Source organism: Mauremys mutica, chromosome 2 (genome assembly GCF_020497125.1).
Source record: "Mauremys mutica isolate MM-2020 ecotype Southern chromosome 2, ASM2049712v1, whole genome shotgun sequence".
NCBI lineage: Eukaryota > Metazoa > Chordata > Testudines > Geoemydidae > Mauremys > Mauremys mutica.
Genome location: NC_059073.1, coordinates 1,855,559 through 1,879,191, shown reverse-complemented (window position 1 = coordinate 1,879,191; position 23,633 = coordinate 1,855,559). Strand labels below are relative to the sequence as shown.

General features: G+C 44.3%; 1 protein-coding gene across 2 annotated transcripts in view; it reads right to left on the bottom strand.

Annotated features, from left to right (window-relative positions):
• The window catches only part of LOC123364325 (lysosomal-associated transmembrane protein 4B), a 122,698-nt gene that overhangs the window by 68,080 nt on the left and 30,985 nt on the right, over positions 1–23,633 (bottom strand). For both annotated transcript variants that reach the window (XM_045006354.1, XM_045006355.1), the window contains exons 2-4: positions 16,687–16,798; positions 3,094–3,167; positions 1,951–2,073 (exon numbers count right to left, since the gene is read on the bottom strand). In XM_045006354.1, coding sequence (XP_044862289.1) covers positions 1,951–2,073; positions 3,094–3,167; positions 16,687–16,798 — 309 coding nt within the window. The remainder of the gene's footprint in view (positions 1–1,950; positions 2,074–3,093; positions 3,168–16,686; positions 16,799–23,633) is intronic.

Here is a 23,633-nt window from a genome sequence, read left to right as displayed (position 1 = left end):
ATCCCCAACTGGAATCCATGCAGTCTTTTTCTCCTTGTCTGCCGGACTGTAGAATTACTCAATGAAGTTGGTTCTAGCCCATGAAAGCTTATGCCCAAATAAATGTGTTAGTCTTTAGGGTGCCACAAGGCCTCCTCATTTTCTAGTTAGCTAACTAATTAACTCACCAATCAGTATTAAGTATTGTGACAGATCCAGACCAGTGGGGTACAGGAGTCTGGTAGAAGGCAAATATACTGGCCACTGGATGAACAGTTTTCTGTTCCCTGAGTGACCAGAGCAGGGACTGCCCTAGAGTAATCAAGACAGCTGAGGCCAATTAAGAACTTTCTAGACTCAATTATGGCAGGCAGGCTAATCAGGACACCTGGTTTAAGAAGAACCTCCCACCAGTTAGTAAGGGGGCATGTGCAAGGAGCAGGGAGTGAGAAGGCGTGCTGCTGGAGAAGTGAAGAGTTCAAGCATGATCAGGCTTCAGGAGGAAGATCCTGCACTGAGGATGAAGAAAGTGCTGGGGGAAGGCCATGGGGAAGTAGCCCAGGGAGTTGTGCCATCACGCAGCTGATACAGGGAACATTGTAGACAGCTGCTATCCACAGGGCCCTGGGCTGGAACCTGGTGTAGAGGGTGGACCCGGGTTCCCCCCAGCTCCTGATCAGATCAACTCCTCCTGTGTCCGGTCTGTGAGAAACATCAGAAGGGAAGGTCTAAATTGGAAAGGGATCTGGCATGTTCCCGAACCACTAGGTGGGACGCGGGGATTGTACTCAGTTTCCCCCATGCTGGCCAGTGATGAGGTTAGCTGAGTGGATAGCAGGTTTGAGCCACTAGCAAAAGTGGCCAAACTGAGGGCTGCCATGAATCTCTGAGGCAAGCAAATTTGCCAATAAGTGCAGGACCCACCAAGGCAGAGGAGGAACTTTGTCACAGTATATAAATGAAAAGTCCTGTTACAAGAACAATACAAAACTGAGACTAGCAAAATATAGATGACTCTTTCCCCATCATCACAGTTAAATAAATAAATAAATGAATAAAGTTGGTGAACTATATTGGTGAAAACAATTTAACTAAGACAATTTGGATAAAATCAAACAACATTCAAGGTATACAATTAAAATGGAAGAAGTTAGAGGAAATTGTGAGGGAAAATTTTCTATAACACTGCATGTGCTTTTTTGCGTTGGAAAGTTAACCAACAGCTGCAAAATGATTCAAAGTTAGAGAAAACAACCTGCTTTGCCTCTCCCAACCCACGCAGGTCACATGTCCTTTTATAAAGCAGCTGCCCTGGAGTCTAGGAGTCCAGCTACAGGGAACCTATTGAGCATGCCCAAAACCACCACGCCCTCCAGAAACTTCTGGGTGAGGAATGATAATTGTGCATCAGCCTAACAACGACCCAGACACCACTCATTCCTCTCGCCTCCTTCTCTCTAGATCTCTTACAGATATATCTCCCTATTTGGCTTGTGGCTTCCGTCATCAAATCCAGTCTCCTGTTATTTCAGGCAACCCTGCCTTTTAATCATGTTCACACTTATATAGCCATGTAAAACTTCAAGACAGCATAAAAATATTTTAACTAATTAGTCCTTCCAACATTCCTGTGAGGTAATTAAATGAGCAGAGGCAGTGCTAGCCCATTGGGGCCCTACCAAGGAATATTTTGCCCCCCTGCCTCCCCAACACATAATAAAAAGCGAATCGGGGGTCCCCTTGAGCTGCATGGGGCCCTAAGCAATCGTTTAATCTGCTTATGCCTTGCGGCAGTTTTGTAAACAAATACCCCATTTTACAGATTGACAAAGTAAGGCTGAGAGGGGGCATGACTTGCCAAAGGCTGCCCAGGAAGTCAGTGGAAAAGCCTTGGATTAGACTGCAGGATGAAATGCGTTTCCAAAATTTTCTCTAGATAATGAAAATGACTGTTCACTTCAAGTGATTTACCAGCTGTCGTAGATAGTCTTGAATTGTGTTTGGATAAACAAGCACACTGATGGCAACCAGCGTGTTGAGGGCGAAGTCAAAGATCTGGTAACAGAAGAAAGGGATGATCCAGGCTGCATGTTGCTATAAAAAAAAAATTGTGGCAGGTTAAAGCATAACTATTATTTCCTTATGTTTCAAAAATCCACAGTGCAACTGACACAATGCAATGAAATACTCTTTAACTGTGTTTCCCAGGGGGGAAATTACTTGTTAAATCTGCTAAAAATTATTATATGCAGCCAAAGATGTTGGGCAGCAAAGCTGAGATAAATTAAAGTGTATGAGTCTACTGAGAACTTGTACAGGAACAGGTTTAAATCAATCAATCAATCACACAGTACTGACTTGGCTTCCTAAAATACCAAACTTTTGAGTGGGATTAATATAAATGCATTCTTTGGGACCTATCCCAGTCCCAGAGAAGTGAATGGGAAAAAATTCCATTCACTTTTATAAAAACCAAGATTTGGCCATTTGTATTTAAAGTTTGCCCATAATGTACTAAAAGATCTCACATTTGAAGCTGCAGACAATGAATACATTTAGAGAATCTTAGGCTATGTCTACATTAGCACTTTTGTTGGTAAAACTTTTGTCGGTCAGGAGTGCGGGGCTGGGGAGGGGGGGATGACACACACACACCCTGACCGACAAAAGTTCACTGACAAAAGCACCGGCATGACCAGCGCTATGTCAGTGAGAGACGCTCTCCTGCCAACATAGCTACCGCCACTCACTAGGGGTGGTTTAATTATGCTGACAGGAGAGCTCTCCTGCTGGCACAGAGCGGCTACACAGGGAGACCTTCCAGTGGCACAGCTGCAGTGGTACAGCTGTGCCACTGTAAGTTCTGTAGTGTAGAGACAGCCTTAGTCTTGCACTCCCCCAATCAGCATGGCATCACTTGACACAATCAGATCTCAACAACCTAGGGGTTTCCTATAATCTCGCAGAAGAAATGAAATTGTTATATAAATCTTACAACAAACAACAACAAAACCTTAGGAGACAGGGTTTTAAATTTCTGCCTGTTAGGAGTTTCATAGGCAGAATGATTCAGGTGGATGAAGATCAACCTTTTTGTTTAATCTGATTGATTACCTTATATGCTCCATATGTAGCCATCGCACAGATCAGAATCATAAGGAGAGAAATTGCAGTGGCAATGCACATATCTGAAATAGATAAATTAAAGTGATCGCAGGTAAATATGCAGCTCTGTTTTGCTATTTTGCCAACTGCCTAATGCAGCATTTCCCACAGTGTACTGCATGCCGCTGTGGACAAAAGTCTAGGTGGGAAGGCAGGAGGTGTTGACACACCATTCCATTGTCTCAGGTGTTTTTTTTGTTTTTTTTTTAAGCATGTCTTTAGCTAGGGGTGTCAGACGTACAACCTTCTGGCAGGATCCTGCCCACAGAACAATTTCATCCATCCCAAGGACTTCCCATGAATCTTTGGGCTTGTCTGCACAATCCAGAGTCCACATTGTGATGTGGCAGACCAAGTGCCAGCTCTTTCCAAGGCTTTAGGCCTTGGCCAAGCACTGACAAATTCATTGCTGGAAACCAGTCTGTTTCGCCTGTGCGTTGGTAGGGTTAAGATAGGTATTGGACTTATAACAAAGTGTTTAGTGTTAGACTTTATGAAATGCATGTAAATTGCTGCATGCATTAATCTCAGGCTCTGGCAGAGCAATCAAGCCAAGCCTCACGTGCAGATATAGAACCACTTGGTCGAGTTTAAGAGGCACTAGAGAGGCATAAGTCTGACAGAAAAAGACTTGTTGAGGCGAGGGAAAATGGCACTGAAAAATGCTGGAGAGCAGATACCCCAACCTGGCAAGTTGAAGAAAAGAAAATATCAATAAGTCAAAGGGTGAGTGTAAGTACTTATCAACATGGTTTATTTTTATTACTATTTCAATTATTTTTGCTGAATGTGTCCAATGCCAAGTGGCAGACCTACCACATGAAATGAGTTTGGCACCCCTGCTGTAGATATTATAATTGCTAAAAAAGCCTTCCAAATGTGAAATGTGCATAGCCCATCCCGTGATGGATGATGTACATGTTAAGATACATAGGGCTTTATAAATAATTAAAAATTAATAATTAAATGGAGATATGCATATCTCCTAGAACTGGAAGGGACCTTAAAAGGCCATTGAGTCCAGCCCCCTCTCATCACTAGCAGGACCAAGTACTGATTTTTGCCCCAGATCCCTAAGTGGCCCTCTCAAGGACTGAACTCACAACCCTGGGTTTAGCAGGCCAATGCTCAAACCACTGAGCTATCCCTCTCCCCTCCATTTCATTTTCCTGAAGTGGGGGCTCAGCTTTCAAGAGTTTGAGAACACTTGATTAGTGAAGTATGTGTTGCCTATGCTGAGGCACAAGCTAGTCTAAGAACGATCAGCTCATGACAAATGCAAGCAAACTCAAAAACTGATTCCCCTCGGGCCAGGATTTTACCTATGGAATTCAGATTCTGTTTTGCAACAGAAAAGGATGGCCAGGCTAACACTGGTCTTGAAAAGAAATCAAAATGAATACACAGCTACTGTCTTCCTTGTTTTTGTCATAATGAATACACCAATGCTCAAAGGTCACTGGCAACTTAAAGAAAAGAAAAGGCACTTTATAAAACCAGGCAAAACAGCCAAAGGCATCTTATAGCTGAAATAACTTAAAAACCCTCATTCAGAACAAAGCCACCACACAAACTAAGATGTATATGTATCTGATATAGCTTTTATGAATAGCAGAAGTTTGGGAAGAAACTACCTGAAAAGATCTGTGTTTTTGTGTGTGTGTGCATGCACAACAGAAATGGTGGCACAAGTAGAATTGTTAGAAACTTGACAGGTTTTGATGAGAGTTTCAAGAAGGATATCTGTCTTTTGCTTCCCTAGTCCCATACCTTTTGATTCACTTTTTCACTTGCCCACCTTTAATACAGAAAGTTTAAATGTAAGATGGGGAATGTGTGGACATTGCATCCATTTTTCTGAGGCACTAGCAAAGGTTGGAAAGAAGGAATATGACATACAGAGAACCCAATACCTAGAGATCTTGACTCACCCATGGGGTATATTTTATTTATAGAGATGCTGATTAACTCAAGAAGAAAAAAGCACCCAGCAAAACACGGCTATGTTAAGTAGGGACCACAACCTCGCATTCCTCCTTTTGCTGTTACCTTTGCTCATCTACACAAACTACTCAGTACCATGACAGTGAATACATGACTTTAAACTAAAAACGACTTTGAGCTTGGTATGAATACACTAACTAAGGAAAGGGATTGGTTTAGACTTGGTGATAGTGCTCCTCACCTGTCCTGATCAAAGAAGAATCAGATCAGTCACAGACTTTCATTATTGAAACTCTTCAATATGGATCCAGCAGTGCCCATATCCCAGGACAAGCTCTTACCTATCCCCTGCCAATTCACTTTATCCATTTTCAAGACTGTAGCAGGAAGGTCCAATGACCAGAGGTCAAGGCGTGGTCATACAGTTTCTGCCAGCTTCGTCGTCCCAGAGGGCGCCCTAGCTACAGCCTTAACCCCACACCCCGCATGCTCAGATTGCTCCCCCAGAGGTGGACCCAAGCCTTCCCATTCTATTAGGTCCTGACCCAAGGCCCTAAGGGTTTATCAAAACATCTGGCCCAGTTATTGGGCTACCCCAAATTATGTTTTCCCCTGGGTCACTTCCTACCAGTCTGGAGCTTCTCAGTTTGGGGCAGGATGGTCGCTGGCTTAGGAGGACAATCCTTAGTCTTTCAGCATCCTATTCAATCAATTAATGTCTTTTAGTGCTTTTAGCTCCCAAAGAGTGGAGAATCCAAATCCTAGAGCAACCTTCACAAAGCTGTTGCCAATGCTGACATAGCTCTCAGCATCAGCCTTGCTTCCTGGTGCAGCAAATAGCACCTTCCCCTTCCTGGGCCAACCAAGGTCCTTTTAAACTGTCTGTCCACTGGGAGCATGCCCTGAACCTGGTGAGGGGTGGGGTCACCCTGGCCCAGTATTGCTCTACTCCCAGCCCTGGTTCACTGTGGGGCCTGTAGACTCCATCACAAAGACCAATCACTCATTCATTGTTTTGAGCAGAAATTGTTTTTAGTTTTAATTGATGACCAACGTAGCACTGTGATAGGACTGTGATAGGACTTGTTCTACTAGTGACATCAGTGTCATTTCAATGCCAGAGCCCCAGAAACTGTTATAAAATGTGACACTTCTGCTTTGATCTGATGTGCTTGCGCGCTCTCTCCCTCTCTCTAGCTACGTCAAGCCCTAGTTGGCTCATGCAGGCTCTTTTTTATTCAAATGCTCATCAGCTCTTTTGAGTTCTGTCAGCTTAAATTAATTAGAATTAAAACTAGATAGTTAGCATATTAACAAGTACCTTGAGTGCTCTTTCATAATAACTAACCATGCAATACATTCTATTGTGTTAGTGATTATCAACTGAGATGTACTGGTACTGTTTCAGTGTCATATTTATTATTGACAACCTAAAGTAGATTTTTGGAGCCCTTTTTTTATACAAGCAGCAGGAGAACCCATCAGTGCATTTTAAAAGAAATCTCCTTAATTTTTTAAATTAGATCATATTTTTCTGACTGTCTTTACTTCCTGCTTTAGGGAGAAGACACAGCTGATGTTATCCAGGACTGCTGGCAGATTCCTGCCAGGAGTTCTGTCATGGCACACAGCAACAATGCACATATTCAGCCTAATTCATCCAGAGAGCCTGCAACATGATCAGTCCTGGGAATGAGATCAGGAGTGGAAATTGGAAAGAAAATGGAAGGACAGCACCTGCAGGAAGCACAGGCTTGCAATCCAGGTGCAGAGCAGGGCTGCCCCTGAGACTGGAGCTTCCTTCAGGGTCCTGAATTCAGTAATCATCCCTCTCGCTCTCCTGGTCTTACTACCTATCTCAATCACAGGTTGCTTACCCTGAAGATGGGCAAAAAAGCCTGAGAGTGGCAGATAGTGCTACAAGTGCAGGGAAGAGGGAGAAGTAAACAGATGATGGCAGCTAACACGGAAAATCTCAAGTCCTTGAGCTTGCATCCAACACAGCCACTGAGAACTCTAATCCACTGTCTCATCACCTGCTGGAATCCTAGATCTCATCCCTGGCTCACAGGTAAGCGTAACTCCAGCCATCAAAAGCAGTACCCCTTTCCTCCAAGCTCTGAACTGTGTGCATCTTCTGCACTGCTGCTCCCTTGTCATCACAGACCCACTGCTTGGAAGCTGCCCAAGATTATGCACAGAGCGCCAGTGAAAGAAGGAAGAAAAAATGGTGAGAGAACCTGAAGGATAGGGATGTTGTTTTTTCTTTAAACCAAGTCTGGTTATTTACTCCAGCTAATATTACTATTTTGAAGCCATTTAAATAGTTTTCTGTTGTTCTCATCTTAACTTAGACATGTAAGCATTTTGGGGCAGAGACACGGGTGAAGTCATGACCCCACTGAAGTCAATGGCAAAATTCCCATTTACTTCCACTGAGCCTGGATTTCACCCTCCATCTTCATTTGCTTCGTAAAGTATCATGTGCATACACAGCACTATATAAGTAAAAAATACATAAATAAATAACAGGTTTTATTTATAACAGTTCGACAATACTAGTAACAAGACAGGAGAAGCAACATAACTGTTGCGCTATTAACATGTCAGGGTCACGGTCTGTGGAGATAGGCAAACTGAGCAGGAGTCTCAAGTTAAGCCAACAAAACCCTCTGGAATTTCAGGTTTATTTACAGGTATTTCCATTCCCTTTATGCAGAATATCAGACTTTAAAACCCCAAACAAGTACACAGGGCAGCACTCACATCGCCAGCACTCCCTGATCCAGTTTGCAAATTCTTATCTGTTCACAAGGTCCCTAGAAATAGGGATGTTTCTCTTGAGGGCTCAGTCTACTGAACCCAGTAGTGCCAATCTCAAGTGCAAATAGGAGGCCTCAAGTTTTCCCTCAGTCACTTTTAGCTCAGGAATGTGTGTGAGAGAGTTACAGATTGCCAAATTACGTTCCTTTCCCATCACATCCTTTTCCTGTCTCCAAAACAGTAAGGAGAAACATCACCCTCAATTGGCCATGTGACCACCACCCTCCCCCCGTTCACTTCAGACCCTCCAGCATGGAATAGTCCTTCACAATCCCACAGTTTATAAATGTTTCCTCAATTCATTGGGAGCAACTATGTCATACTGATGTTTACAAAGTTAGAACATCTGAAGAAACTGTCCTGAGTGCAAAAGGAATTTTCTCAACTACTGTAAATGCAAGTTTGAAAGTGCTCCATAAGCCACACTTACGCCCAGCTACAAATACAAAAAGATACAAACCTAGCCCCATTGAAGTCAATGACAAAACCCTCTCTGACTTCAATAGAGCCAGGATTTCCCCCCTCATGACTAATCGTGGACAGGTCTGTATCTACCTGAAACTTAAAGGCTTGATTTTCAGTGATGTGGCCTCTGTTTTGGGAGGCGTGGAACAACAATTTTGCACCCACAACTTGTGCCTGCAATTTTGTGCTGACAATAGAATGTAGTCTCAAATACTAAAAATGAGAAGTCTATCATACTTCTACCTAGAATTCACTGCCAGCAAAACACAAAAACAAAAAACAAACAAACAAGTAGGCAATGATTTTGGAATGCAAAATTTTACTCACAAAAACAGGTTGGTTGAAACACAACAGAACGCAAGGCCCTAAAAAACAATTGATGGATTTTGTAGTTTTCAAACATACTATGTATTGTACATGTTTTGCATATGAAACATGCAACAAATATATGAAACATTTCTTTTGAACAAGACCAGTAAAAAAAGGGCAAGGTGTGATGAGAATATTAATGTGAATATTTTCCTGGGTACTTTATCTCAAACAGAAAATACCAAGGTTTAAACAATCCTAGTCATAAATTTAAAAAACCCCTCTCTCTGAACAGAGATTGAAAGTAATTTGAATAGCAAATGAATTAAATTATCCGCCTGTACTTCATAAAGCATGCAAACCAAGCAAGCAAAAGAACAGACTGAAAGGAGAATTCTCGAGGTCCATTCGTAATTAGGAAGCATTTCACATTCATTTATTCTCAAATGGATGTGAGGTTACTCAGCCTACAAACCATCCTTTTACTCTTTTAGAATTCATCTCTGAAGGCCACAGAGAAAACAGGATTTTCAAATCTAGATGCAAATCCCAAATGTAGTTGGTCTGACAGCTACGGTATTACAAAACAGAATTACTATTTTAAAGCCTCCAGCACTGGCAGACCTCTAATGTCAGCTATATAAACCACACACTGATAGCAATCATTGCAAGGTTAATCTCAAAGAATTAGGACAAGATAGTCAGTTTTAATATGTCAATTTCAGCTAGGTTCTATTTGAAACTGTTATAGCCCTTACTATCTTAAACCCAATCATATACAAAGATTTATAGACAAGGTTTTTTTCCCAATCAAAACACATTAAAAAAGTAGTAAGCCCCTAATAGTTAACTTTTGGCATATGAACCTTAAAGAATGTGTGAACATAAACATCATTTTAATATGTCATTTGAAGTGACAAAATAGAGGCTCTGATGAAAGCTCTCTCTAATTTTCACATTCGGAGACACTGAAGTCAATGGGAAAATTCCTGTGGAATTCAACCAGAGCAATGCAAGGGCCTAGGCCTTTTGCACCTGTGTTACAATATATACACCTTGTCCCATCTGCTTAGTGTATGAAAATAGCTTCCTCCTTATTGCAGTGAAGTGTTTAGTGTAATAGTCAATCATTCAGATCCAGAATATCGTTTTATGAATCAGCAGGAAAGTAGCTACAGAAATATGGATACATAGGTCTAGTTTTAAAACTATCACTTGAGATAAGATGATTTCCTATCAACTATTTAAAAAATAATTTTTAAAATCTCACAAATATTAGTGGAGGAAAAAAAGTGTTTTCCCCCCATGTGACAGGGTATATCAGATCCTCTGAGGCCCCCTGCTAGAGGCCTGGTCGCCCTGCCACCCCGGCCCCAGAAAAGGGCAGCGGAGAGGGTCCTCCAAGCTGCCTAGAGTGGCTGTGTGGGACACAGCCAATCAGAGCCCAGAAGGTCACTATAAGAAGAACCGCAGGGCCAGAGTAAGTTCCTGTTCCTTGCTAGAGCTGACGGATCATGGATAGCGTCTGGCTGGCTGAGGAGTTGCAGGCCCTCCAATGAGGTACTGCTGCCAGAAACCAGGGAGAGCAAGAAGAATCCCTGAGCTGGTTGCGGGGACTCCATCAGGACAAGGCCCTGAGATAAGGGTGAAGATGGCACAGGGCCGCAGGGAAGTGGCCCGGGGAATTAAAGCAGCAGTGCAACTTAGATAAAGGGACACAGTGGACAGTTGCTATCTACAAGGTCCCTGGGCTGGAGTAGTGGGCAGGCCCAGATCCCTCCACAGTCACTGGGGGAAGTGGCCTGGACATTGAGGCACTCCAGAAGGGGAACTGAACTACAGCAGCCCAACTGGAAAGCTGTGGCCAGAAAGGCCCTAAGAGGGTGAAGACTGTCACCTGGGAGGGAGCCCTGGGGCACTGCTCTATCCTGGAGCAGGGACAACTTGTAGGAGACGTTAGAGAGGACACTGAGAGACACCTTTGTTGGACTTGTACCCAGGACAGGGTTTTGCTTTGCTTTCATCATACAGCGTGACTCGGCGGGAGGGCTGAGCCATCGAAGACACACCACAGAAGGAAAGTGTGCAGGTATATGCACTTGGCCAAAAGGATAATTGCAAGAGGTGAGTGAACCCCGTTACACCCCGTAAGAGGATAGAAGGTTTTGGTAAAATAAATTAATCTGTAACTGTGAGGGATCATGGGCCTCAAACCTGGGCCTGTGGGTCGCCAAGCAGTACTCAGACCAATGCTCTAGCACGCAAAGGGCCCCACCCATAAAGTTCCTGATAGAGTGAAATGTCCAGTCCCACCGATTAGCTGGGAAGCTCTACTTAAACCAGAAAGAGTCACAGGTGAAGTTGTCTGAGCCACTAGAGGAATCCTTGGCTGGTTGCTACTACAGACCCTGCCTACTTGCCAAACTCCGAGTCCTGCCTTTCTGCCTGTGCTTGGTTCCTGTCGTCCTTAACCCAGACTCCTGTCTATTCCTGGTTCCTGCTTTCCTGCCACACTTCAGGTCCCTGTTTCTGTGCCCTACCCAACCCCTGGCTTGGCATCTAACTCTGTCTCTAGCTCTGACCGTTGGCTTGGCACCCAGCTCTGGACCCAGATGCCTGACTCTAGCCATTAGGCATGACCACTCACATCCAGTCCCTACAGCTTCCTCGGACCACTATCAACTTCTGAGTCAGCCCACCAGAGGCTGGACCTAGTGGAATTTGCCATACCCTGCATGTACAGGCAGATAATGGAGCACTGCAGGTGCAGAACATGCAGCTGGCCATTGAGGATCAGGCATTGTGGGAGCAAGACCATCAACGTCACATGGAAAACGCTGTGAGCCTGTCTGGCTGTGCTGTCACCCGAGATGGGACCTGCTATCCCTCTGCCAAAACGTTCTGATGGGAGCCACTTCAAATTTTGAGGCTTCATGAAACCATGCCGGTTCTTGTTCTTGCTTCAACCACAAACGTATGCTCCTGGCCATACCAAGTTAGGCTTGGTAGTCAGCCTGCTGACAGGGGAGGTTTTGAACTGGGCCTCTCTCCTGTTGGAGGCCAACAGTCCAGTTCTATCTAACTAGGATGCCTTCCAGGGGGCAATATCCACAGTCTTCAACGAACCCAACCACGCACCCCCCCACTGAAGCCACCCTGTGGAAACTCCACAGGGGTAGGGCATAGACACCTGCTACATAGCTCACTGCCAGCAGCTCAGATTGGACATGGAATGGAATGAAGGGGCCTAGTTATGTTAGTTTTGATGGAGCTTGCAGGACAAGGTTAAGGATGAACTTGCCCTAGTTGGGACCCTAGTGGGTCTGGACATCTTCACAGATCTTGTTATCCATACTGAAAATCGCCTACATGAATGACAGGAAAAAAAGAGAGGGGTGTCACAACTGTACCTCCTGCTATTGGATTCTGCTTCACCAGCTGAGCCAATGCAGACAGACCTGACCCACCAGCAACTCGCCCCTGAAGAGAGAGCGTGCTGGCAAAGCCTTAATATGTGTTACTACTATGGGGAGCTGGGCCATGCTATCTCCAGTTGCCCCACAAGGAACCCAGGAAACAGCCCAGGGCTGGTGAAGGGGGCTAGCCTGGGATCCTGACAGAGTATCCCCCTGAAACCCGAACTGAGGTCCCCATGGGAGCACACACTGGCTCCCGTAGACTGGCACTGCACCTACAAGTACCAGTCAAGTTATGAATCCTGGAGCCTCGCCAACCACTCCCTCTGCAGCAGACCTTTACCAACTCCTGCAGCAGACAACTTTAACAACGCAGAGGCAGCCTGGGCACTACAGATTCCTCTGTGGCCCAAGGCCATTCCAGACCTGTTAGAGAGTATCAACGAGCTGCTTTTATTTTCCAGGCCAGTGGCCACAGAAACTGTTCCTCTCAAAGTTACTATCCAGGGGCATCAAATGACCATACAGTTCAGTGCCAGCCATTCCCTGCGCTTCCCTCTGATCCTGGGTATCCTGTGGTTCGCCTGCCATAACCCCCTTATCAGCTGGTGCAAACTAAAAATTGAATTTCTCTCAGAATTCTGCGCCCAGCACTGCTTGCCCCTAGGGTAGCTAGCCCAGCAGAGCTGCCTGCTCATTCTGGTCCTTAGCTTCCATCAAAATACAGTGACTAAAAATGTCTTAGAAAAAAAGAACACAAATACCTTGTCCCCGCACAGGGACTATGATTGCCCAATCAAGCTATAACCAGGGGTCAACACTCCGTTTGAGTGGATATACACCATGTCAGAGCCTGAACCAGCCGAGCTGCGCACCTACTTTCAGGAGAACCTAGCCCAGGACTTTATTCATAAATTCCCTTTGCCTGCGGAGGTGCCAGTCTTCCTTGTTATAAAAGAATGGAAGCCTCTGACTACATGTGGACTACAGGACCCTATATCAGGGCACTAACAGAAACAGAGACCCATTATCACTAATCTCTGAGACAATGGACCACATGAGCGCCATCTGGGTATCCACAAAACTCATGATGCCATTTGGTTTGATGAACGTACCCACAACATTCCAGTAGTTTGTTAATGAGGTATTCTGGGACATTCTGGACCAATACATGGTAGCATAACTGGATGATGTACTTATTTTTTCAGACAGTGTCAAACAAAACATGCACATCCATTCCATCCTGAAGCAGCTATGCCAACAAGGCCTCTATGCTAAGCTAGAAAAATGTGCCTTTGATTAGTCCTCCATAGAATTCCTTGGGTTCATCCTATCTCCTGCTGATATCGAAATGGACCTGTGCAAGGTAAAGGCAGTCCTTGAGTATGTGGCGTCACAGAATGTTTGTGAACTGAGTTTTCTGATGTTCACACACTTCTATTGGTGGTTCATCCCAAAGTTCTTGGAGCAGATTGCCCCTTTTGCTGCCATGCTCCACAAAACCACCAAGTTCCTCTGCTTTCCCAAGGCACAGCAGGCCTTCAAGCAATTGAAACTCACATTTTCCACCATTCCCATATTGGTCCACCCCAACACCTCACACATCTTTATCCCTGAAATGGAGACTTCCGACTTGGCAATCAGAGTGCTATCCCCAAGGCATGGTGCTCAACAACTGCTACATTTGTGTGCCTTCCCTTCCAGGAAACACACACCTGAAGAACAAATTAAGACCACCTTGTTGCCACTGTCTAGAAGGATCCCAGTATCCTGTCCAGGTGTACACCAATAAGAACCTTGAATATCTGTATACGGCCAAGGCCCTTAACCAGCAACAACTTCAATGAGCCTTATTCTTTTTGCTCTTTGGTTTCGCAATCGCCTGTCATCCAGGAACCAAAAATAGCAAAGCTAATGCTTTGTCTGGGAAGGATAAATATTACATTGGCCTGTAGGACTCTAAACCTAACAACTGAAAACCTTTGTATCCTCAAGCCTCAAAACTTTCTGAGTGTGGCTCCCTGCCAAGATCTGTTCACCATTATACAATCAGCCTCAGAACACAGGATCCCTCTAGTCAAACAGGAAGCCATAATAGGGAACCCCAATGTCCAAGATGAGGTAATTTACATAAAAGGCATATATATGTTCCTCCCCAGGCCTCAAAGGACTACAACCCTACAAGTATGCCATGACCCACCCCCACCTCTCCCCGGCAGGACATTTTGGCTCCTTTAAAACTCAGTCAATCGTCTCTCGTGTCTTCTGGTGACCTCGCGTGCAGGCTACAGTTCAGGCCTATGTGGCCTCTTGCAATGTATGTGCCTGCTCCAAGGCGTCGCACAATAAATCCCTTGGACTCCTGCATTCCCTTTAGACTCCATCTGGCCCTTGGACAGTCATCACCTTAGATTTTGTAGAACTACCACCCAAGTCCAATGGGTTCACAACCACTGTGACAGTAATGGACCACCTCACAAAGATGGCACACATCTTCTGCTGTACAGGACTACCATCGTCTCAAGAAATTCCCTGGCATTGGGTGGACGAAGTTGTCCACCACTATGGCCTTCCAGAGTAAATATTTTCTGACCATGGTGCACAATTTATCTCCTGCTCTTGGAAAGAAGCTTTCTGGATGTTAGGCATCTGCTTCTGCCTCTCCTCCACCTATCACCCTCAGACAAACTGTCAAGGGAAGAGAACCAAAAAGATCCTGGAGTGCTATCTTTGATGCTACATAAACTTCCACCAGAACAATTGATTCTTGCTTCTGTATCAGGTACAGTTTGCATACCATAACGCATAACATGCCTCTATAGGGCAAAGCCCTTTTCTCCTGAACTATGAGTTCCACCTTGGTTTTCCCCAGAGCTACCCACCACTTCCCACAACCCACCAGCCCTGGACTGGATACAACAGATGCATTAAACCCAAGGTGACCTAAAAGTTTACTTGGAGGATGCCAAGAAGAGCTATAAACCATATGCAGACTATGGACGACAGGAGGGGCCTGCCCTTTCAGTAGGCCAGAAGGTATGGCTCTCAACAAAAAACCTACATGTGACCAGGCCATCTCATGAATTGGACTACCAGTGCCTTGTCTCCTACTGAGTTTGCTGGCAAATTAGCCTAATCACTTTTGAACTCTACTCACCCCATTCTCTCTACATACACCCAGTTGTTGATATATCACTCCTGAAGTCCTGCATTCAGGACCCATTCCCTTACCGCTCCCACCTACCACCACCCTGCTGTTACATGTTCAAGACCATGATGAGTATATTGTCCATGAAATCCTTGATGCCAGAATCAGATGGTATAGCCTCTGGTATCTTGTGAACTGGGAAGGCTACAGTCCTGAAGAACACTCCTGGGAACTGGCAGAGAATGTTCATGTTGCTGACCTGGTAAATGCCTTTTATGAAAGCCACCCTGGAAAACCTAGCCCACTACTGCCCAGAGGGTGCCCTGGGGAGGTGGTGATGTGAGGGATCATGGGCCTCAAACCCAGGTCCACAGTTCCCCAGGCAGTGCTCAGACCATGGCTACCACTCAGCAGCTCACTTGAATGGCTGGAGAAGGGGGCCAGCAAAGCTCTAGCTTGCAAACGGCCCCCCCACGAAGTTCCTGATTGGGAGAGCTGTCCAGCCCCACCACTTAGCTGAGAAGCTCTACTTAAACCAGAAAGTCACAGGAAGTTGTCTGAATAACTAGAGGATTCCTTGGCTGGCTACTACTATGGACCTTTCCTGACTCCAGAGGCTATTCCTGGTTCCTGTCCTCCTTATCCCAGACCCCTGTCTGTTCTGCTTTCCTGCCTTGCTCCAGGTCCCTGTTCTTATTCCCTACCTCTGCCTCTGACTCCGGCTCTAATCTTTGATGAGGCACCTGACCCTGAATGCGATCCCAGGCTCCTGACTCTAACCATTAGGCATGACCACCCATGCCCCAGTCCCTACAGGATCTGAATTCAGTGAAAGTTTTGCCATAACCATTAGTGGGAGAAAGAGGCAGCCCTATGTTACCACGAATCAATTAATTTAGTGCCATGAGAGAGAGACTGAAAGTTTCTGAGAAAAGACAAGGACTCCTGTTTCTGTAGCGCCATGCAAATGTATTAATATAATAATTTCAGAACCAATACCATTCATATCCTTATTTACGCCTTTTTTTGTGTGTGTGCTAATGAACATGCTGATTTGCATCTCTGTTGACTCTAGTCCTCTCTGTTCACCTCAGAGTGGCTACATCACAGCCAATGGTAATGCAGGCTTTTCAACACCCCTTGCCAATAGGCCACCCCACTATTCTGGAGGGATCTCTGCTAGATGTGAAGGGGTAGTTGGTCTCTGTACCCATTCAGTTAACAGGCAATTGGATGAGACTACTGAAAAAGTGAACAATCAGTTCCAGGGTGGTGGTGGTTTTGTGCTATAGATATGCCTTTTGCCATAAAAGTCAAAATGCTAGGCTAGTGTAGTGAAGCAATATTTAGGAGACAATCATTACCAGACTGTCGAAAAAATACTGCTGCTTCAGAAACAGAAAATGAAACACTGATAATTAAATGCTATATACTTACTGGCATCATCCATAAATTCAAATTCGCCCCCTAATTCAGCACTTGGTAAGTGGTACTGGTCGGGATCAGTCAGGGCACTCAGCAGGATCAGCAATACCACTGAATTGATGATCTACAGAGAGGAGAAAGGGAAAGGTCAGGATGTGTAATTTCTTAGTGAAAATACCATAGAGTGGGATATGCAAACTGCTGCAGAGACAGTGTTCCTACTGTGAAATGTATTTAATTGTCACTATAAATACTTTCTCCCCATTTGAATAGATTGTATAGTTTTTCTTTGTATCAGAGCCCCAAATTACAGGATAATGACACAGAACCTGATCAACCCTTTTTCCATTTTCCTCCCCCTTGCTATTAAAAAAAATAAAAATAAAAAAAAAGGTGGGGGGAGCACACAAGTCACCCCTGACAAGGCCACTCCATCTACCTCACTGATCCTGTTCTTTTGGATTATAAAACATGATGATAATCTATTTATAGTTCATTCAGTTCCCGGAATTACAATTATTTTTAAAATCCTGAGATCCTTATAACTGAACAGTTTCCATTCACAGATTACTAATCTGGATAATGATGATGACCTGGAGTTGATGAGTGATGAGATCACTTCCTGGCAAATTGCTAGGTGGCTGTAGGTGTGCTTGTCTGCTAGAAGAGGCTGAATTCTAAGTGAGGCTAACATTCAAGCTGATTCACACTGGCTGCTAAAGCAGAGGCCTTAGGAAGGGGCCCAGGGCAGGGACAGATTGCAATATTAGTGTGATATTTGCTGCTGCATGCACTTCTGTGCCATGTGACTTTGAAAGATCAGGTCATGTATGCTGAAGAGTTCTGTGAGCAGTAACATCTAAACTAGGTGTAATAACAAGGGCCAACATAAGCAAAGGGAGGAAGAAATGGTTGTATGCAGGGTATGAAACATCAAGTATTAGAGAACTAAAAAGATCACCAAGGGCCAGATTGTCATACCTTTACATGTGATGAACAGCACATTAGACACCACTTTGAAGTGAAGGGTACTACTTGTGGAGAAAGTGAGTAAGAGCATCACAACCTGGCCCACAAATGAAGAACGTAAAAAATTATAAGACAGAGAAAGCATGATTCTTTTCTAGTACTGAGACCTACTCAATGACCTACTTTTTAAACTTTGTTATTTTAACAGTATAATGGAATTCACTTATTTGCTTCATGATCTCTCACAGAAAGGTAGAGAAAAGATTATAGAAACAAATATATACTACTCAAGAGGAGAAAAATATAGAAGAATTTAAGATGCATGTGGTATTCTATTTAAAGTATGAAAGCATCATCCTTTTGTAAGGACATCCTCAAAGAGCACTCTTTTCTCCATTTGGAAACATTCAGATTTCACATATGATGGACCAACTCTTTGAGACTCCCTAACACAGCATTGTAGGTAACAATCAATACATAATTAATTGCCTGATCAATTAATTGATTTTGCGAACAGGGGCTGCTAACAGGGAGTTTCGCAAGGGAGTTTGGGAAGGGAGTGGGAGCCCCTCGCCGGCCGTAACCCCTTCCCCGTGGCCCCCCCCTAAAACCTATAAACCGAACCACATTCCAAAACCCCTTCCTGTAAACCACCCTTCCACTAACTAGGAGACAATGCAGGCAGAAGCCCAGCAGCAGAGTGGGGGCTATCCAGTTTATTGCGCTGAGTGTTGCATGTATGATTACCTGCCCTGTGGGCGGGTGGCGTATGTGTGCAGTCGGTGCAAGGAGCTCCTGGCCCTCAGAGACCATGTACGGGCTTTGGAGGCCAGGGTGGCAGAACTGGAGGAGCTGAGAAAGGCAGACAGGTATGTTGATGAGGCTTTCCGGGACACTGTAGAATTGTCCCACCTCCGCTCAGACAGCTCCTGTGCTGTTGAGGAGGAAGAACGGCCCAGGGAAGCAGAGCAGTCAATGGGAGCAGAGGGAAACCTTCCCGTAGTTGGGACCCTCCTTCCAGATGGTGCTGGGGTTGCCTCTCGCACTGAGGTTGCCTCTCCGGGGGAGGGAACTCCAGTTTCTAGGAAAAGGCAGGTGTTAGTAGTGGGAGATTCAATTATTAGAAATGTAGATAGCTGGGTCTGTGATGACCGGGAGAACCGTATGGTGACTTGCCTGCCTGGTGCGAAGGTTGCGGATCTCTCGAGGCATCTAGATAGACTTATGTGTAGTGCTGGGGAGGAGCCGGTGGTCGTGGTACATGTAGGTACCAATGACATAGGGAAGGGTAGGAGAGATGTCCTGGAAGCCAAATTTAGGCTGCTAGGGAAGAGACTGAAATCCAGGACCTCTATGGTGGCATTTTCAGAAATGCTCCCAGTTCCACGCGCAGGGCCAGGTAGGCAGGCAGAGCTTCAGAGTCTCAATGCGTGGATGAGACGATGGTATAGAGAGGAGGGGTTTATGTTCATTAGGAACTGGGGAAACTTCTGGGATGGGAGGAGCCTATACAGGAGAGATGGGCTCCACCTAAACCAAAGTGGAACCAGACTGCTAGCACTAAACATTAAAAAGGTTGTAGAGCAGTTTTTAAACTAGGAGATGGGGGAAAGCCGACTGCTGCAGAGGAGCGTGTGGATCGGACACAGACTTCTCTTAGGGGAGAGTCTGATGATAGAGAATCTCCAGGTTATAGTCAGGAGCAGAGGAATGAGAAGTATAATGTAAGGGCCGGATCAGATGATAAACAGTCACATAAAAAAGAATCTGGCACATCATAAAAAGGCAGGCTAATAAACAGGGACAAGTTTTTAAAGTGCTTGTACACTAATGCCAGAAGTCTAAATAATAAGATGGGTGAACTAGAGTGCCTTGTGATAAAGGAGGATATAGATATAATAGGCATCACAGAAACCTGGTGGACTGAGAGCAATCAATGGGACACAATCATTCCGGGGTACAAAATATATCGGAAGGACAGAACAGGCCGTGCAGGGGGAGGAGTGGCACTATATGTGAAAGAAAGTGTAGATTCAAATGAAGTAAAAATCTTAAGCGAATCCACATGTTCCATAGAGTCTCTATGGATAGAAATTTCATGCTCTAGTAAAAATATAACATTAGGGATCTATTATCGACCACCTGACCAGGACAGTAATAGTGATGATGAAATGCTAAGGGAAATTAGAGAGGCTATCAAAATTAAGAACCCAATAATAGTGGGGGATTTCAATTATCCCCATATTGACTGGGAACATTTCACTTCAGGACGAAATGGAGAGATAAAATTTCTCGATACTTTAAATGACTGCTTCATGGAGCAGCTGGTACGAGAACCCACAAGGGGAGAGGCAACTCTAGATTTAATCCTGAGTGGAGCGCAGGAGCTGGTCCAAGAGGTAACTATAGCAGGACCGCTTGGAAATAGTGACCATAATACAAAGCCATCCACAATGTCCTGCACGTTCCCCACATGGGACGTTCCCCACATTTCAATACAGTATTTCACATTTTTGAAAGAAAAAATTTTCATGACATTTTGATTTTTTTTGGTGAATGTTTTCATTTTTATAATAAAAATTCAGAATGAATTAAATGAAAAAAAAATGACAAATTTCATTTTGTTTTTGTTTTACTGAAAAAATTTTGTATCTCAAAACCAAAACCAAAAGAGCTAATGAGTTAAACACTGGAAGCCATATTAAAAGAATTGTCTAGGATTATAATGGCTAAATAACCCTCTTCATACATACTCCTCCACCAGGTTATAGTCAATACTGAAACATTCATATAGTAAAATAAATCACTTTTAAATATAGGAATAATTATGTCCAATATTCTTTATGTTGGCTTCCAGTTCCAACCCTTACAATTGTTCCCACAAACCCTCATTTAATACAAATGTACTGATAAAGGAAGTCAGGTGAGGAAATCTTGGTTCAATATATACTCTAAGCATTAAGGTAAAATGACTAGGTCTAATACACAAAATGTCCTTCCATCTTTCTGTTAAATTCTTTGGGGGGGGGGGAGTCTCTCCCCTTATATGCCTACATCCCACTGACATGGCTAAAGGGAACTGCTTAAAAAAAAGGAGAGAAGTAATGAGCCCTGTATGCTTTCAGTGCCATTTTTATGCTTGAACCCATGTGTACAATAACCTACATACTGTATTCTTGTTTGCAAATCTGATATGTAGTTGTATTTTTCCCAAAGAGATTAAATGGGAGGGTGATAAAGATATAGCAGTTGTTACAAAAAAATCAGGAGGAAAAAACAAAACTGCTTCCCCCCCCGCTCACGGAGGGTGAGCTATGCCTTAGATAAACTATATAAATGACAGGCGGATTTAGGAAGAAATATTTCAATAGAAGAATGGAGCAGATATAGCCAATGGCCAGTGGCCTACAAGTTAGTCAAGGAAGTCAAAGTGAAAATGCTGAAATACAGCCTAATACACAGCATGTAAAAAAAATGTGAGATTGTTTGGCTACTTTTTCTTATTCAGACATCATTTTCTGGCATTATTAAAAAAAGAAACCAATAGTTTATTGTTTTAATATACATGTAGATGTGCTTATCTTTGATCAGAAATTCATCATCAGATGTGCTAACCAAAGAAATTCTATGCACAACTTAGGTTTGAAAACTAAAAGTAATAATTAACAATGAACTGCAATAGCCAGAAAGTGATATTGCTCCAGAAAGACTTATAATTGGGAAAGCTTGAACTTGAAATTATTTGCAGAAATAATTTGTCAAAAAATTGGAGTTTTAGCAGACCAAGAGCTTTTTGGGAATTTGACTAAAATTCCCTGAATAATTTCAACTGAAACTCTCCCCCCCCGCCCCAGGCTGGATTCACATGAGAACTTAGGACCATTCACAAAACAGCCAGAGAAAAGGACGGATGTACTTAAGTCATTTTCACTCACCGTTGCTGGCCCAATAACTCTTCAAGTTATTTTATACAAAGTGGAACAACTTCAACAGGAGAGACAGAGTTCCACCTCAGAACATCCCCTAGCCCAGTGGTTAGAGTGCTCTATTGCAATGGGGGAGATGCAAGTTCAAATTCCTTCTCCGTATCATGCAGACGGGTGAACTAAACCCAGATTTCCCACATCCCAGGTGAATTCCCTAATCACAGGGCTAAGGTTATAAGGGAGCTGCTGCTTTCTGCTCTGGCTGCTTTGTGAATCCTTCCTTGCCTTTGCTTTTTATTTAAAAAATGTTCAGAAATTAAACAAAACATTTTGTTTCACATTGAACAAAATATTTAGTTTGACCCAAACCTAAATTTGTGTCACCTTTTTGATTTGCCAAATTTCTTCAGAATTTTATGTTTGACCCAAACCGAATTCTTTTCCCCCCAGAACAGCCAGTGAACTGAAAAGTCAGTTATTTGACCACCATTAGTTGAGTTGCCTGTCGGACTTTATTCCAACACTGGATAAATAGGAAATTTTAGGACATGCAAAAATCACCCTGCCTTCAGGAACAAGATATGAATACCCTTACACCCACAGTTGCTCAAATATCTTAACCTCCAGGACTACATAAAAAAAGGACTCCTGGGATTTTGTGTCATCCTTCTTGTTCCTTGCTATTTTATGTACGGTTTTCTGTTCTTTCAATATATATGAACCTTATCAAATAAGATATTGAGATGATAAAATTCCAGTGTCAGAGACAGGGCCAGCTCCAGGCACCAGCTGAGCAAGGGGCGGCAGATTCTAGGGGGCGGCAGATTCTAGGGGGCAGCATTCCGCCCAATCCTAGGGCGGCACTGACGCTTTTTTTTTTGCTGCTCTGGCCGCCCTGTAGGGGGCAGAGGAGGGAAGCACCCTGCAGCAAATTTGGCAGGGCAGCCCGCGTCCTTCCCTCCCCACCGACCGGAGCAGCGCGGAGCCCTCCCAGCAGGCGGCACGGAGGTCGGGGCCGCAGGGTGAGCGCCCTGCTGAAGCCCTAGCTGCCCCCCTTCTCTCCCTCTCCTTCCCCACATTAGGCCGGGCACGCACTCTGCAGCACAGGGAGTCCCCTGGCTCCGGCCGCCCTGTAGGGTTTTTTTGTTTTGTTCTCCCCTGCTTTGCCAGCTGTGCCGTTCCCCCACCCCCGCTTTGCCGCTCCAGCCGCGCCGCAGGTTGTTTTTTTTTCACCTGCTTTGCCACTCCAGCTGTGCAGTTTTTTTTGTTTTTCCCCCACCCTGCTTTACCGCTCCGGCTGTGCTGCAGGTTGTTGTTTTTTTCTTCTCTGCTTTGCCATTCCAGCTGCGCCATTTTTTTGTTCCCCCCACCCTGCTTTGCCGCTCTGGCTGCGCCGTGTTTTCTTTTTCTTTTTTTTTCCCCTGCTTTGCTGCTCTGGCTGTGCTGCTGTTTCCCCCCTCCCCCTTTGCCATTCCAGCCGTGCCGTTTTTTTGTCCCCCCAACCCCGCTTTGCCGCTCTGGCCCCACTGTGGTTTTGTTTTTTCCCCTGCTTTGCCGCTCTGGCGGCCCCTCCCCCCCCCTTTTTTTTTTGCTTGGGGCGGCAAAAAAGCCGGAGCTGGCCCTGGTCAGAGAGGATCAATTCCAGGGATCAGAAAGAAATAGTAAAGGTACCAATAGAGGCCAAACTTAATCTAACAACACTTAAGTAAACAAGAAAAGGATCATGACAGAAACTATTAGCATGAAATAGATTAAGAGGGGATGATTTGTAGTCCAAGACTGTTAACTGTATCCATATCTGTATGCAAAACAAAATATGCCTGATTTTGATGAGGTTATATACAGTATGCTAAGTCAGTGGCTCTCAACCTTTCCAGACTACTGTACCCTTCTGAGGAGTCTGAATTGTCTTGAGTACCCCCAAGTTTCACCTCACTTAAAATCTACTTGCTTGCAAAACAAGGTGTAAAAATACAAAAGTGTCACAGCACACTACTACAGAAAAATTGCTTACTTTTTCATTTTTACCATATAATTATAAAATAAATCAGTTGGAATATAAAT